General features: G+C 38.4%; 1 protein-coding gene across 1 annotated transcript; it reads right to left on the bottom strand.

Annotated features, from left to right (window-relative positions):
* Positions 1–1638: 1638 nt before the first annotated feature.
* On the bottom strand, positions 1639–16373 carry LOC121521452 (adenylate cyclase type 3-like). The gene is made up of 20 exons (XM_041805457.1): positions 15705–16373; positions 13623–13772; positions 9441–9577; positions 9209–9320; positions 8860–8987; positions 7514–7672; positions 7267–7426; positions 7054–7161; positions 6866–6942; positions 6567–6728; positions 6349–6436; positions 6001–6117; positions 4744–5015; positions 4556–4637; positions 3566–3724; positions 3050–3196; positions 2812–2928; positions 2560–2686; positions 2361–2485; positions 1639–2284 (listed from the first exon to the last, which is right to left on the bottom strand). Exons 1-20 carry the CDS (start codon positions 16371–16373, stop codon positions 2108–2110), a joined length of 3273 nt encoding a protein of 1090 aa, XP_041661391.1. The 3' UTR covers positions 1639–2107.
* Positions 16374–17135: the final 762 nt, after the last annotated feature.

Raw genomic sequence — 17135 nt, 5'->3', positions numbered from 1 at the left:
ATAATAATTACCTGACAACAATAACACAATACACCAAAATGAACTAAAATGTCTCCGGATAATTATCTTTAATATATTTTGATTTTCAAATTAGCTTTAGGTGCGAAACTCAGCTTTGCGTTCAGCAAGTGTCCAGCTTTTGAAATCTTCTTATTCACTCATTCCACTCAACAGGCTCTAATCATAAAACCCCAAATTTATTGTTTTCCAGGACGGGCAAAATTAATGTAATCATAACATTTTTTATTTTGGCGAACACTTGTACTGACCACAAGAAATTGTAACATGACTATGCCTAACGGGCAAAATTGAATAAGGTTTAAATGCATGGGGCTGCTCTTTCCATAATATTTTTCCTCTTGAGTTATATATTGTATGAAATGTGCTACACTCAGAAATATTCTTAAGATTCATGTATTTCAATTGCATATAAAATTTCCATCCATTTGAATTACTTAGATTTAACATAAACAGGTTAATAAACTTTATGTGCTGCATATTTGTCACCCTAGATCACACTAGATTTATGGTAAATCTAAGTAATTCAAATGGATGAAAATTTCATATGCAATTGAAATACATAAATCTTAAGAATTAGGCCTAAATATTTCTGTGAGTGTACTTTGCAGGCCTCTGAAAATGTGACAAAAAGCTAGAATAAGGGGAGCACGTGGCCTAGTGGTTAAAGGCCAGTCCCTATGTACGCCTGGGTTCGAATCCGGCCTGAGGCCCTTCACCGCATGTCTCCCCCCCACTCTTGACCCTGTTTCCAACTCTATCCACTGTCCTCCTCTATCTGATAAATGCCCAAAAATAAATCTTTAAAAAAAAAAAAAAAGCTGGAATAATATTAAAACACAAATAAAGCTGTCAAAAACGTGGCACCACAGCAGCTATAGCAATATATTTTCAAGGTCTTATTAAAACTACCATATTATCCTCCTGAGACCTAGGCTTTTATTTGGGGTACATTTTTAGTTTCTTCCAGATATTTGGTATAAGTGGAAGTGGCAAGTATAACACATAAACCCTGTCTTTGAACAGGAAGTACAGTTTTCACCAAAATTGATGTCTGCATATGAAAATAGACCCATCTTACTGCACAATACAAAACAAAATTATTTCTTTACTTTAAAAAAAAAAAATTAAAAAAGATGAAAAATGTCTAATAAAAATGTCTGAACATCTTTTTTTAAATCACATAAAATGAAATTTCTTTAAACTTCCTGAAAAAGCCTAAATATTCATATGAAAATGTTCTCCACAATAATTACATTAAAGACCCCCACCACCACCACCACCATTCTAATAAATTCCCATTCTCTCACTTAAAATTTACAAACATATCGCCAGTTTTAAAGCAAATTAAATAATTAAACTTCTATGTAAACTCCAGGCAATATCTAAAAAAAATATAATCGCAGAATTTCTGTGTTGTAGGAAAGCTAAAACGTCAGTCTACATATGTACCTGCAGGGTCTAAGGAGACTATGGTAACATATAGCTCAAGATATCCGGCATGGATTATTAATATAAAAAACTGCATCCATACCATGTGTTTAAGTCTTAATTTAAAAAAAAAAGTATGGAAAGGAAGGGCTTTGAATTTTACTTTTCAGTAGTTTGTAAGCACAAATAAGTGCAATCCTGATAAAAGCAGCATGTAAATGATGTGCAGATGACTTGTAATTAAGTTCAAGAACTGGATCTGGCAAAGTGTAAACCAACCCACACCAAGTTAATGTCAAATATTTAGTGCAATTTTTTTTAACACAATATAAATACACTGTGATAAAGCAACAAAATTTTACAAAACCTGAGCTGAGTAGAAACTGCAAAAGAATATCTTTTAAGTCTGTTCCTATCTGTGAATTCTCATAGCACTCTATCAATCGAGCCCAAAGAGACAGAAATGCAACTGTGTCCCTCAATTATATACACCCATAAAGAGTCATGATCATTTAAGTACTATTTTGTTGTGTTTTCACTACCATTATTTTCCCATTGCTACAGAAACAATATCCAAGACCTTGTGCTCATAAGGGAAATTGCACAGAATGACAGTCCATCCCAGATTTTTCTTTGTGTGAAACAGCATTTCAACAAGTCAAGACAGTTCTCCAACTTGGTGTGGAAGAGCAGTGGCCACTGGATTGCTCTTAGGCTTGTCTTTTCCTTTCATAAAGAAGGTTAGCAGCTCCCCTTTTCCTTTCACAAAGATAGGTCCTCTTCTGATAAAGCGGAAGCCATACTCCTTTAAGATGTCATAGCAGTCCTCCACCACCTGAGGGCAGAGCAAGATCTAATATTTAAAGCCAAAAGAGAGTAGTACCAGAAGTAAGTTTTGTGTCTGATTTTACCTGGATGTTTCCCATCACTCCAGTGGATTCCATCCTGCTTGCCACATTGACCGTGTTGCCCCAGATATCATAGTGAGGCTTCCGAGCTCCGATAACTCCAGCCAGCACTCCCCCTTTATTCAGACCTGATGGGAATTAATAAAAGATATGAGCATACAAGCTTTTAAAGGCTTACACATACAGTGTTTTATCCACCTACCAATTCTGAGCATGAAGTTGTTAAAGGACTGTTTGTTGAGGTTGTTGAGGGTGACTTTCATAGCCAAGGCAAAGTCTGCCAGGTCTGAGAGGTGTTGCCAGTGCTCCATCAGGGACTGGTCCTCTGGCTATGGAACAACACCACAACTGCCATTTACTATCATCAGGATAAGCAGCTCACGATCAGATAATTTGCCATTATACAGTCACGTATTTCTAAGAAGCTAGATTTTGAGATATAAGCTGTCAACACCTTGCGATTGCTGTATCCATTGGTGTTGCTCTCTGGAGTGAGCCCTGAAGCAGCCATGTAGGTGCTCCCTATTGTCTTAATCTTGGTGATACAGCGAAATTCTTCCCTGTCCAATAACTGGCAGAGAGAAAAGATAAGTTTGCATATATGATATATAGGCATTTAAAATCTCGGCAGGTATTTGTAACACTGGAACTCAATATTTAGAATCAGCTGTTCAACCACTGCTGGTACTCACGCTGTCAAAGTCTGAGATGATCTCATTGAGAATCCTCAGACACTCGATGCCTCCATTGTTGATGCTCTCCTCAGTGTAGAAATCAGAAAAGTTGGGGATGGAGGCAAACATGACACCTATTTCTTCATAAGACTGGCTGTAAAGCTCCTACAAATGAAATAATGTTAGGTAGCTGATTTTTAATTGGCAATGTTCTTTAATAAAATATAAGTCCCTGTTTATTGGGTTATTAGGTTACATCAGGGAGCATGAATATGCTATTTTGAAAATAGACCACAAAGTGGCACTGATGCACAAAGCATTGTGATGGTTCACTGAGGCCTTAAATGCCGGTACCTTTATGCAGCATTTAACAATAGTCTGTGAAGTTGTTTTTGATGCTTAACTTTTAATAAACCTCAAACTCATGCAGGGTTTTTATTCTGGACTTTCAAAACATTTCAAATAATACCAAGCAAATCCAAATAATGCTGAACAAATCAAAATTATGCTGTTACTAAACACATGCTCAAACACCTCATCTCTCTTTTTTGTTCCCAGGAAGTGCTTAGCCACATGCTCTGGCAGCATATTTGTAACCAGAGCTTCGTTCCAGCGTCTCATCTCAAACACCTTCTCTTTCTGGTCGTGGACACCGATTTTCCACAGGAAAAGCTTCCTTGACTGATGCTCCAACTACATACACAAACACAAACAGAAATAATTAAAGTTAAAATGGAGATTGTGTAAGTGTATACATTATTTGCTAAAAATACAACATAATAGAAATTTAAGAGTGGTTCTTGCTTCTTAGAGGAAGTTTTCCTCTGTAGGTTCTTACTTTCAAAATGGAGCTCAGTGTAAATTCAAGCAGGAAGACTGTTACCTACTCATTCGTCACCACCCGCTCATATCTCTCCGTTTCCTTCCATTCTCTCTTCCTGCTCTGGTGGTCAGCTGACTATGGGCATTCACTCTCTGAAGTACTGAGCTAAACAGATTCTGCCACAACCTTGTTTGTCCAATCATCAAGCACCTGTTGTATTTTAAATATGTTGTCCTCTCTTTCACAATCAGCCTGTCATTTCAGTGCAGACATTGCAACCCTCCTCCACCCCAGCCACCTCGAACCAGTTCATCAGCATAGGTCTTCTGCTCATCTTGTCCTTTATACCTCAGTCTCCTCCTCCAAGCCACCTTATTGGTGTCCCAGACCAGCTTCTCAGAAGTCTACTCCTCATCTGATGCTGCATACCTCATCAACACCACATCCAGTGTCTTTACACAGGGGTATCCTATTCCAGCCATCAGCCTCACTAACCCTTCAAGTACATGAAGACTACAAATAACGATCACAAACACATGAGGGAAATGTTCTTCTTGGAATAACTGCAAGCTCCCTCTGCTAGCCTTCTGTTAATGTAACATTTGCAGCCGCTTGACTTTTGAAACTAAGAGGCCATGCCCACTTTCTATATACAGTCTAAGGTGTGGTATGGTATGGGTGTAAAGAAGAAAATGACTCACGTGGCGAGCAAAAAGGTAGAAGCCAATCATCATGACGATGATCATCATGGTCATGAGGTATTTTGATGGCACTATGGATTTTCTGGAAACACAAAGATAAGAGTGATTGATAATAAAGTATACATCTAACTGCCTCTGTTTTCTGTCGAAAATGAAAAAAAATAACAAGTGTAGACAGAGATTCTGACCTGTATGAGTCAAACTGTATGTAATCATACAGGTCATAGATGTCCCGCCAGCTGTAGATATTGACTGCTCCAGTTGCTGTGACGACCAGCACCATGAGGCCCAGTTTGATCAGGTGGCTGACCTGGACCAACATGGCAGTGGCGATGAGTGACATCACAGCCATAAAGCTGTAGTGCTTTGGATTCTCCGCACAGCCTTGGTCACCATACGACTCCAGTAAAGGACCTGAGGAGCTGTTGAAGACTCGGAGGGATGGTGGAACGCAGCTCAGCTACAACATCAGAGAACTTGAGCTTCAGTAACTCTTTGTTATGAAATTACAACAGGATTTGTAATTTCTGAAATCAATATAATCCACTGGAAAAAAAAAATTGATTTGAAATTATACTTTTCAAAAATTGATTTCTGAATTAAGATAGGTAAGTGGGTGATTAAAATTTAGAATACAGTTTCTGTAGTGTGTCTGTCATTTATCATTGATTACATGTAAAGTTTTCATTCATTCTTATTATTTTATCATATGATCAGATTTCCTCATAACCAATAATTTGTCATGGCTTATCTTTTTTAATAAAATGAAATTTTAAGCTGAAGGACTTTTTATATGTTGCAAACTCGTATTATGAGTAAATTTGTATGTGTTGTAAATAAAATGTGTGTTTTTGATCTTTAAGCTATAAAATTTGTATAAAGTGAAGAAACTTTTATTTACTGCTAACTAAACTGGAACTACATTCAAAAAAAGAGTCCCAAAAAATCTCCAAAGAAACCCTTTTAAAAACTAAACACTACACTAACAGCAAAAGAACTAGCTACCATGCTACCATGCTACCAACATTTCCACCCAAGTGTGACTGTCACCTCTACATGACAGCTATGAGAAAAAAGCAGTTCACTTTAGTTCTTTGTGTCCATGTCAGATGTAGAAGCAGCAGTGTGTGTAACAAGCTGCTCCTGAGGGGCTGAGACAAATGAGCCTGCAGGCAGTGAGACAGACAACTAATGGAGCCCACAGGGAGCATGTAGTCAGACACATGAAAGGCAGTGAGAGTTTGATGAGGACAAAGTGGAAATACACAAAGGGGAGGATGCACTCACACTAGGGTTGGTTGATATAATGGTTATTACCGAGTAAGGTTTGGTTTGAAGATAGAGAAACTCAATTTTCAAGTTGTATTAGTCAAAAACATATCGAAAAATATTTTTAATGAACTTCCTTTTAAAAAATTGTCCCTTAAAGTGTATTACAGTCCTACCATGTCAGCGATCACAGCCATAGTGAGAACAAAGATGGCTGCCATTGCCCACGTGTTCCTGGCCCACCGGGTGCGATCGATCCACAACGAGAAAGAAACCAGCCTCTTAGAGAACATCTGTGACAAAAACCTCGAGTTACAAAAATGTTCCAATGGCAGTAATACAAATATGGACTGCCTAAGTAGTACAGTTCTCTACTTCCCTTCCTTCTATATAACAGGCAGAATGAAATTTTATTGTGGAGGATATCTAACCAAAAGGTTGTAGTGCTGATTATAGACAATGTTAACTACATATTTTCTGTCACTGCAATACACTCTCATTGGATACTAATTTTGTTTCCTCACCCTGGGGAAGATGGCAGCCAGGGAGCAGACTGTGAGGATGAGCAACAAAACCTCTCCTATTGCCAGAGTCACATAATTCACAGCCAACCTAAAACAAAAACATTAACATAAGATCAATTTGCTGCTCCACCGTATGTATGAATTGCCAGAAGTTCACGCCTTTACTTTGTAAAGAGTGTAGCTGATGAAATATGTAAGATGCAGTGCTATAAACTCACACTGGGTCTATGAACACCTCCATTGCTGTGTTGAAGAGGATCACTATGATGCAGCAGCAGAAAGCCGCTCCGCTTCTCTTCTCCTTCTCTGAGGAGTAATGCTCCTCCAGTTTTCCGTCCAAAAAACGCAGAGACACAAGGTTTATCTTGTTATCCTTCATTCTGATACCAGAAAAAATATTAAGAACTTGACAGACTAAAACAAGGCATTTCCAGTAGTTTTCATGACAGTTAACAGCAAACTAGAATTTGCTTTCATGTGAAATATTTTAGCGTTTTCATTGTATCCTTTTTCTTACATTTGCTGAGTTTCTCTCTCCAGCAGCTCCTGCTGCAGTCGTCTGTTTATTACTTGTTCCTCAACCACCTTGTTTCTCTGAAAGTTGTCAGCAAAAACAGAGATTAGATAGGTAAGATTTTTAAGCACTCTTTCAGATATTGTGTTGTTCTTTAGACTTGTGTTTACAATACATGCATCATGACTTACCTCCTGTTTGGACTCAGTAGGCGTGGACTGGGGTGAGGCTGTGCTCCCACTGGTTGCTGTGGTGTTGATCAACTGGTTTGAATTTCTATTGGACAACATGCCTGGTTTCTGAGGGGGGAAATTGACAAAAAAACTCAAGGTAATTTAAATTAAAAACTAGTTTTTCTGATAGAAACAAAGTAAATTTCACTAAAGGTATTATCAATCACTTACATTTCCACTCAGCCCATTAGACATCAGTTTTGACACTTGCACCAGATATGTGTCGATGCCTTTCTCCAGCAAGTACTCACACCTCTCCCCTCCCTGCCCTGGCTCTAGCTCAAACTCTCCGCGCAGACTGTCTTTTGTTGTTTGGGAAATGTGCACTCTCCTAAATAGCACACACAAAACCATTTAAATCAAACACATTATAGAAAGGTGTATGGTAATATAAAGGTCAGAAAGTTTTTACTTTTACCCAGGAATCCCTCCTGATTCCATCTTATTGGCTACAGTGACATCCGTGGACCAGACGTCAAACTGCCACCTCTTCTGTCCGAGTACTCCTCCCAGCACGGTGCCAGTGTGAACACCTACACGCATGTCCACCTCAGTTTTTGTTTTTTCTCGTACATACCTGGAGCCAAAAACAACGTCTGAGGGTAAGAAACAGTACTTAGAGTGATTATGAATTTCGAACATCATGTACAAACAACCATGCTACCTAGTCTAAGGTTCAGAGCTGCTAAGTTATGACAGAGCTAACGATGCTAATGTGAAGTTATGTGCTGCTGTTGTTAATGCGTTAACATTAAGTGTATATTTTTCAACTGACTGCAGGAGAAGCTCACAATTTTCATCTTGTTTGTTTAGACAATGTACATAAAGACAAAGTCTGGTCATGAGTAACATGTCTAACATTGTCAGCTCGGTATCTACTGTCTCAATCTTCTGTACGTTTTGGAAATCAAAATGTGTCCCCAATACCGTTTTAGTGCAGACATGAAGCTGTATCAGTGTTTTGGTTTTATATGTTTCATAGCTGATAAATGCAGGTTATTGGGCGCATGGCTATCTAAATATACAGTGCTTAACAAATTTATTAGAACACCACCCAAAGTAAGGTTTATGCCACAGCTTCCCTAAATTAACAGCATTGGTAAAAATTGGTAAAACCAAAATCATTTTTTATGTTTCTGCAATGGTTAATAAACCAATATGTAGAAGCTCTTTAACCCAAATGATATTTTTAATGCTAAAATATAATTATTATTGTTATCTATGAATTTTCAAATTTACTGATTTACAAAAAAACTGAAAAAATAGTGAAGCATATTATTATTTCTTGATTAATATGTTGAATTATAGTTATTTACTTGCATTGCTGAACAGAAAAAATAGTTACAGTGGTTGAATGTTATGCTTGATTAATTTCTGACCTCTCAAAGAAGCCCAGTGAGCTGGCTCAAATTTGGGTCTAAAAAGGTGAATTCAGTTTGAAATTCCTCATTCCTGTTCAAAATGGTAAAATGTGGAGAGCTCACTGAAAATGAAAGAGTCCGCATTAAAGCACTTCATGATGCTGGATGGTCTCTGAGACAGGTGGTCTAATACATTTGTTAAGCACTGTATGTCCTGTAGTTGTTCTAAATTGCCTAAATTTTTTGATGCCTGTCTGTCATTTTGGCCGGAGACAAAAAAACAGTCTCTGGATAACTGTAAAAATAAGAAATATGACTGAGCTTAAATCCTCGTTGTACTTTCCCTTCACATATTTTTGCATCTTGCTTTTTTTGTTGTTACTGTGTCATGAGAAAAACTTACGATATGGCTTCTACCATTGCTAAACCCATCATTATGGAGCAGACAGCATGGTCCTCTCTGAAGTCAGGAAGGCCACAGATACAGTAGTAACAGTCTCCTAGGATCTTTATCCTGAGCTGGTGGTATTGCTGCATTATGACAACAGACCAAGAGAGAGTGTACATGTCTGATACAAGAAAAACACTGGCTATGTGTCAAAGGAAGGAATGATGACTTTAAACCTGGAAAAAATAGATTTTGGCTGCATAACATGTCAGCAGCTCCAAGAGTACATTTAAGTTTAAAGAGACAAATTTACAAACAAGGGAACCAGTATGTGGAGAAACTGCAGAGGAAATCAGACACTCACTGCTGCCAGTTTATCAAATCGAGCGAACAGTTCATTGAGCAGCTTGACGAGCTCCTGAGCGCTGCAGGCTGAAGACAGCTGGGTGAAACCTACGATGTCAGCAAACAAGATACTGGAACAAGAAGTACCAAGGAAGGTGTCAGTGTCACATTCAAAAAATGATGAAAATTGAGAACGGTAACTTTCTGGTGCTTTGAAAATCCAAAGAAAAAGTAATTATATTGCTCCTGACCTGACGTTTTCATGGCGGTACATGTACATGGTGTTGAACTGCTGCTGCTGCACCTCTTTCTGATCGGCCTGGTTCTTCATGCCCTGCAACATCTCATCAGCGATGTGTTTGGGAAGGATGGAGAGTAACAGGTCCTCCTACATGAAGCCCAGAGGAGGAAATGTTTTAAATAATGGAAGGCATGAAAATACCTGACTGTTTAAAGTGAGTGTTTTTGTAGGTGTGCAGCAGGACATAGGTAGTAAATAGAACTCTGTTCCCTCAGGAAATCATCTGAGCTTGTTTAAACTGACTTCTGCCACAACCACCACTGAAGAGGCACTTTGGGGAATTCTATTTTTCTCCATTTTTGTGTGTTACTTCAGCTGGATTTACTTTCCTTTATTTTCCTCTGTTATTTTCACCCCTGGTTAACAACTCTCATAGGCCTGCTCTTTTTTTCTTCTTAATCACTGTCAGCATTAAGTGAAAAATTAAAGTAACCTGGGATAAGTCAAAAGGCAAATTATAATAGTATAACCAAAGAAGGAAACTTTATGAGTTATTGGCTCTTTGATTCAACATCATTAATACTTTTGATGGGTATTAACTATAAAATACAGAGACCCATTGTTCATGGGAAATGATATTTACAATAAAATGTTTTTAAAGGAAATTATTCATTTATGCTGGTTTATTTACAGTTTGATCTGACAGAAAATCAAAAACATTATTAATACAATTTGACCCAAAACTGGACCTTTAATTTTTTTGTGCAGCACTCAAAAAATTCACCCCCAACTTGTAATTGCATTCAGAGCTGTGTTTTTTTCCTCAAGACAATAGGATCGAAAGCATATTTCTATAATCAAAATAATGTTGGCTTGAGGCTAAAATACAATGACTGCAACTAAGACAGAGTCAAATCAAATGTATAATGTCTAGAGTGCTTGCACTGAAATGTCTGCATTATGTTAACACATGTTATTTTAGTTAAGTAATTAAATATCTTATATTTCTATCAGGCTTCAAAGGCGAGGAAGTTCTTCATCGTTTTAGTTTCATCAGTCTATTTCTTGATACAGCAGCTGCCATGACAGAGCTGCTGTGACAGACAGGGTATGTTTATTGATGTCTTGGACATGCTGTCAAAGACAGCTCCATAAGCAGAAACTGCAAATGGAAGTTGCTGTTCTGTTGCTTACTTGTGATGGACTATGAGTACTCTCTGCCATTGGTCGTCCATTCTTTAACAGTGTACCACTTGACATTTCCAAGCCATGACGAGATGATTCACTCACCTAAACTCACCTCTGTAGACTACTTCATGCTTGAATAGAGGACTCTGTTCAATAAACATGGCTCTACATAAGCAGCATTGGATTTCCAAAACAATAACCCCCATTTGCATTTAGAAAACAAATTTCAAACAATGAGGGAGAGAAGCTGTATAAGCAGCCGCCGTGGTTCGGGCTTCAAGTGATCACTGAATGCTTAATTGCACTAATCTGAGGCACAAAGCAAGAGTGCCACTTTGGACTGCCTTTTCCCCTCGGTTTGTGAAATGAATCTATTGAACAAAAACAGATTAGTAAATACACCTTATGGAGTGCTGTCCTTTTTTATTATTTACTTGTTTTTTTTTTGTTTTTTTTTTTACAGAATCCCAAATTCAGGGCAATAAATAAGCAATGAAGGTGTGTGGAGCCGGAGAAGGGTCTGACTGTAAACCATACATTTCTAAAGGCCATTCTCACAGACCGTTGTTGTTAAACACCGTATATCTCAGAAAGGAAGTGCCATAATTTGCTGCTACAATGTATTTCCAGTTTTAGATTTCTTTTTCAATTCAACTATATTCATAAACCAAGTCAAGCATTTACATTCATGAAATAACTGCATTGCGATAATTACAGACTAAGAAGTATTTCATAAATAAAACAGAGAAAAGGTCAGAGGTCTAATCCAGGAGAGAAAGTATAAACTGACATAGTTTTTAGCGTGTGACGTGACTGCTCAGTCCAGCTGAGTGGTAAAACAGTATAAAACACTGCTGGCTGATCTATGGGAAACAGATGAAAATGGAGGGAAAAAAAGACTCATATCAGCTTAAATTGGACTTGATATATGTAGTCATAAATCGAGTTTCCAGACATTTATGATGGATTTGGTTTTAAGTACACAAAGCAGAGCCTGAAGTTACACATCAGCCTGGTGTGAAAGTTATCGATTTGAAACTGAATTAAATTCAAAAAGTTTTGTTGTTAGGAAGCTTTAGATCAGTTATTTTTCTGTTTATCAGAGATTCATTTACTTATTTTAATTTAGCTTATCTGTATAAAGATTGATCTGTGATTGTTAAATCTGTTTACCAAATTTCAGGTGTATTTCAAAACCAAATCAACGTACCATCAGCTGTCGTTCCTAATCTAGTTCAATTTTAACACAAGTTAAAAACTCATTTCCTTCTTTAATGTGACAAATTCACATGGTACAACTCTTCAGTTCCATGTTATGTCATATAAACTGTTAAAGCATCAGATAGTACAATACATAAAGCATTCACGGAAATGACTTCAGTATTTAAAGAAACCGGTAATTTACAAAGGCTACTTTATTTAATCTGTGATCAATACTGGTGAACTGTGATAAATATTGGTGAATTTTACTATGTCTTTATAAAAAAAAACAGCTAATCGGACATCATAGGACTACAGCTATAAAACGTATATTTAAATGCATTGTGAAATTTCAGGTCTTTATTTTCCTTTAAGGTAAGAGGAAGGCGAATAGGGTGGAGTTTAGAGTATATTTTTCATGAACTGAATGCTTGTGGTGTCTACTGTAACAGCTCATCTTCATCTTATGTCTTCATTAGCGTATCCTTATGTGTCCAAACATTTCTGTAAACATATTCCATCAGCTGGAGAAAATGTACTGACCATGGTGAACATCATCAAAATGGAGTTGTTAAAATAGATGGCAATTTTCAGCTGAAGTACTGCTTGCTTCCCACTGATTTCTGTCTCCAGTTTGAGCTTTCTGGAACATCAGAGACTTGTGCTCTTGTGATGTCACATGCATACCCTCTACAGACCTGTTTTAGAAGTAGTTACATGAATGGTGGCTTGCTATAGCTTCATTAGCTCTAGCTAGTGACACTAGCTATGAAATGAACAATACTATATAAGCCAATGCCGCTATATTAGCTTTAGCAATGTGAGCTTTAGCAAACATAGCTCAAGCTAACATAGCTATGTAGATATCTACCTACATAGCTTACATAACTGCTTTGTGAGCTTAGCTTTAGTTGTGTTAGCTACGTAGCTCCATTATCTTCAGCTAAGTTAGCATTAGAAATATGACCTTTAGCAAATTTAGCTAAAGCTAACTTAGCTATACAGATAATGCAGGTACATAGCTGCTTTGAGAGCTACATTTTAGATGTTAGCTATTTAGCTCTGCTCATTGTAGCTTACGTATCTAAAAAAAAAAAAAAAGCTACAAAAGCTACCTTTAATGCGTTGGAGTGTTTTCATGCAAGACAAGCTTTTTTCCTGTTAGCAGACTGTTAACTCTGCTTAATTAAACATCAGGTTTTAAACTTTTGGTATCCTAACCTTTACCATAAGCCTAAACAGAAGTTTAATCCGATTAGGGTTATGGTACAACTCCTCCTTTGTAGTCTTTTTAAAGTTTAATATTATATAGTATTTCCGTTCTGAGACATATGGTGTCTCAGATGAACAGTCTGTGAGACTGGCCGTCAGAACAGCCTGCAGCCAGACTGTCTTGTGAAGCTGAGCAGCACGTCTCAACTCATCATCTTTTGTTAGTAATTTAACTGAGTCTCCTGGCAGCACAATTTACATACTGTGTGCATTTAAACAATAAGCTTTAGCTGTGCAAAACAATAACAGCTGAAAAGAGTCTAAAGCAAAACATTAAATCAAATACTGTCAGAATGATTATGTTATTATAAACTCTTCTAATGCTTCTGTTGGTTATTACAGTATCCTTGTGGCTGTATGGAGTCTGGTCCCTGATGAAGGTTCTGCTGGTGTAAACAACAGTCTCTCTAATCATCCCATTAGCCCTGAGCTGAGGGAAACATGCTGTAATGAGGAGGCGCAGGGTGTTTTACAGCACAAAGGCTAACATATAGTTCTGGTTGTGTATGTATATTGTATATGGCACAATCACCTGCTGTGTGCTCTGCTCCTCCAGTGTAAGTTTGACCTCCAGTGATTGGCGTGCCTCTAGAAAAGCTGTCCTGTACTTCCTGTCCGCCATGTAGTATGACATCACTCCTACCACAGCTGAGCATAGGTACAGCATGAGGTTGGCAAGGAGCTGAAGAAAGGGAGAGATTGTGTACATTTATGATGGTTAGCTTCCTAACATTGTCACTTTGGGATCATCATCTTTAAATCTCAGCTAATGGAGACAATCAGCCCATATACGATGCGTGTGTAAACAATCTTGACACTACTGTGTCAAAAATTACAGCAACAAATTTTCTAAATGGTTTAAAGGAAACAGGACCATTTTATATTTTGAGCTCAGATGGAATTTCTATAAAAGCATCTACATCAGGGGTGTCCAAACTTTTTCCATTGGGGGCCACATACAGAAATATATAAGGATGATAGGGCCACTTTTATAGATCTCACTTTGATATTAAAGGTAGTAAAACCAATCTAATGTTGGTTAAGATGGGCTCAGAGACTGGGTATGCATAAATGGCTAGTTGATGACTGACAAGGCAAACAGCCCATCATTTTAAGCCTGGTGAGGCCAATCAGATTTCAGGGGGCCCTTGTCAGCTCTGGCTGTCACTGGCTATTTGCTGCCTTAATCCATTAGGGCATTATAAATCAAGATATCTTTAAATCCAGAAAATTCATTTTGTCTTCTTATTCTGAATGTTATTCTTGTGTTTCTTTTTTTCAGACAACTAATTGTAGGAGATTTTTGATGGTTCATGATGGTTGAAATATGTGATCTAGACTCAGAGACTACTGTAATTTAAATGTTAAAAATAAACCGTAAGGTTTTATCCAGAATTGAATTCTTTTGTCTCTATCCATCCATTTTCTACACTTCTTATCCCATTCAGAGTTGTGGGGGTCTAGAGCCAGTCTCAGCAGCCAGAGGTGGGGGGTACACCCTGAACTGGTCATCACCAGTCAATCACAGGAATAACATTGAGAGAGAAATAACTGGTCATGCTCGCAATCACACCTGCGACCAATTTAGAGACACCAATTAACCTAACAAGCATGTCTTTGGATTTTTGGAGGAAGCCAAAGTATGCTGATGCTGTATCATCAGCTAAATGATTTAGGTTAGTGGCTCTATACCCATGGGTTGGGACTCAAGTTGACGGTAACACTTTACTTGAAGTTTTATTCATAAGACTGACATTATGCTGTCATAACCATGACATGACACCTATCATTAAGATGAATAGGGCTTCATAAATGTTGCCATTAAGTGTCATTTGCTAAATTATGACACCTTCACCACAAAGTTTTTTGGAAGGCATTGTCATCATAACTTGACATTTGTGGTAAAGGTGTCATAATTTAGTGAATAATACTTAATGACACCATTCATGAAACCCTATTCATGTTAATGACAGGTCTCATGTCATGATTATGAAAGCATAATGTCAGTCTTATGAATAAAACTTAAAGTGTTACCGTGGAGTTGTTTTAAGTGGGTAACAAACCTTCAGCGCAACAGAAATTTTTGTAGCCTTCCCCATATCTGTGCCTTTCAACAATCCTGTCTCTGAGCTCTGAAGGCACTTCCTCTGACCTCATGACTTGGGTTTAATCTGATATGCATTGTCAGCTGTGAGGCCTGCTATATAGGTGTGTGCCTTTCCAAATCCTGTCCAATCAACTTATTTTACCACAGCTGCACTTCAATCAAGGTGTAGAAACATCTCAGCAAACATTAGGAGAAATGGGAGGCACCTGAGCTAAATTTCGAGGGGTCTGAATACTTGTGTTTTTTTTTTTTATTTTCACTGTTTTTTTTTATTTTCACAAAATTTGCAATTTTTTATTATTCTTTTTTAACTTTGTCATCATGGGATACTGAGTGTAGATTGAGAATAAAAATGATTGTTTTACTGTGGCAACAGCCTGCAAAAAAATGTGAATGGGGTCTGAATACTTTATGAATGCACTGTATGTCCAAGTAAAAACAGGCCTTTTTCATTCTTGGTTAACTGGTGCTTTGGATCACTTGTTATAAGGGGGCATTTTTACCTACCTGTCTAACCAGCAGGGGCCCCTGCAAGTTCTCCTCAAACCTCTGAGCCACAGTGACCCCCAGCACCAGCGTGTGAACCCCGCAGGAGAGCGCGGTGAGCAGCAGCAGTGACACCAGGTGCAGAGGGAGCGTCAGGAAGCAGGAGAAACAGAAAAACGCCTGCCAGCCCACAGAGTCACTAGCCTGGGGAAAACGCTCGTAGTTCAGACACATGTAACACAAAACATGGACGGTTATCATCAGCCACAGTATGTACGGCACTGCTCCCCGCCACACAGGTGATGTAGGAAGTTTCTGTAAGAAACACAGCAGGTAGAGAACAATATCCGCAGCTAAACCCACCGCTGCGACCACCACCATTGCTAGCTTGTCCTCTGTGTACACCACCGCGCACATTATGATGATAAAACTGTTAAAAAGAGCTGCAAACATCCCCAGCATGTGCAGGTTTTCTTGCCTCTGTCGGCGGAAGTAGTTTTGGTAAATCCTCTCCAGTGATTCTGGAGTGAAGGTGAGGCGCACCGCGCGTGGCAGGCAGCGGCAGCAATTTGACTGCAGCACGGTCACCTCACGCGCGCGACCCGCCGCGTGGCTGGAGTCACTGGGTACCGGAACCGAGTACTCCGCAGACTGCTCCATGTCTGTGGTGTGCACCCGGTTCAGAGACATCTTAAAATTTAAACGTGGTTTTGATGAGGTAATACTGTTAATCCTGGAGTTCAGAGAGGGCTGGGATCAATGGAAAAGTTGTGATGAGTCCCATAATTGTTCTACTTCTGGAGGAAGGAGTGTTTCAGTATGTGCAGTAATCCCCCCATGTCAAAGTATGATAGCAAGTCAAGAAAACATTTCCAACTTAGTATCTTCCCAAAATGACTAATCCATATCTCCATCATGAAAACTCACCCTTCCCATACACTTCCTTAAAAGTATATTAGATCCTCAGATTTTCTCCCACTCTTGGAGCTGCTCTTTCTCCTGGCTGTTTCAGTTGAAATACTTCTTGCAGTCTCCTCTTCCCAGCAGCTGAAGTCCTTTGTGGTACCATGGTAAACAAACAAAACTATGATCCAGTGGTTGTTATCCATTCTCATACAAGTTATCTCTTCATAGACAGTACACATAGGAAGGGTGGCATCTTATCCTATAGTTGAAATATATATTTACCCTTATAGTATCAGCAGGCTTGACTATAAAATTCTCTTCAGACTCCTGTTATTCTGCTTCTCTCACCCCCACACTCACTCCTCCTTTTTCCAAACAGCACATCCTCTGTTACTGTTGCTAAGACTAAGTAACTGTGGCAATCATGTCTTGGGAAAAGCAGAAATCTTGGCGTGAAGAGGTGAAGCATGATTAAGCTTAAAAGCTGTTTTTTTAAATATACAATTTATTTGACCACCTAGTAATAAAAGCAATAAAACAAAGATC

The sequence above is a fragment of the Cheilinus undulatus genome, linkage group 14 (assembly GCF_018320785.1).
Source record: "Cheilinus undulatus linkage group 14, ASM1832078v1, whole genome shotgun sequence".
Lineage (NCBI taxonomy): Eukaryota > Metazoa > Chordata > Actinopteri > Labriformes > Labridae > Cheilinus > Cheilinus undulatus.
Note: the sequence above shows the minus strand (reverse complement) of the source record. Positions and strands in the feature narration are given on the sequence as shown.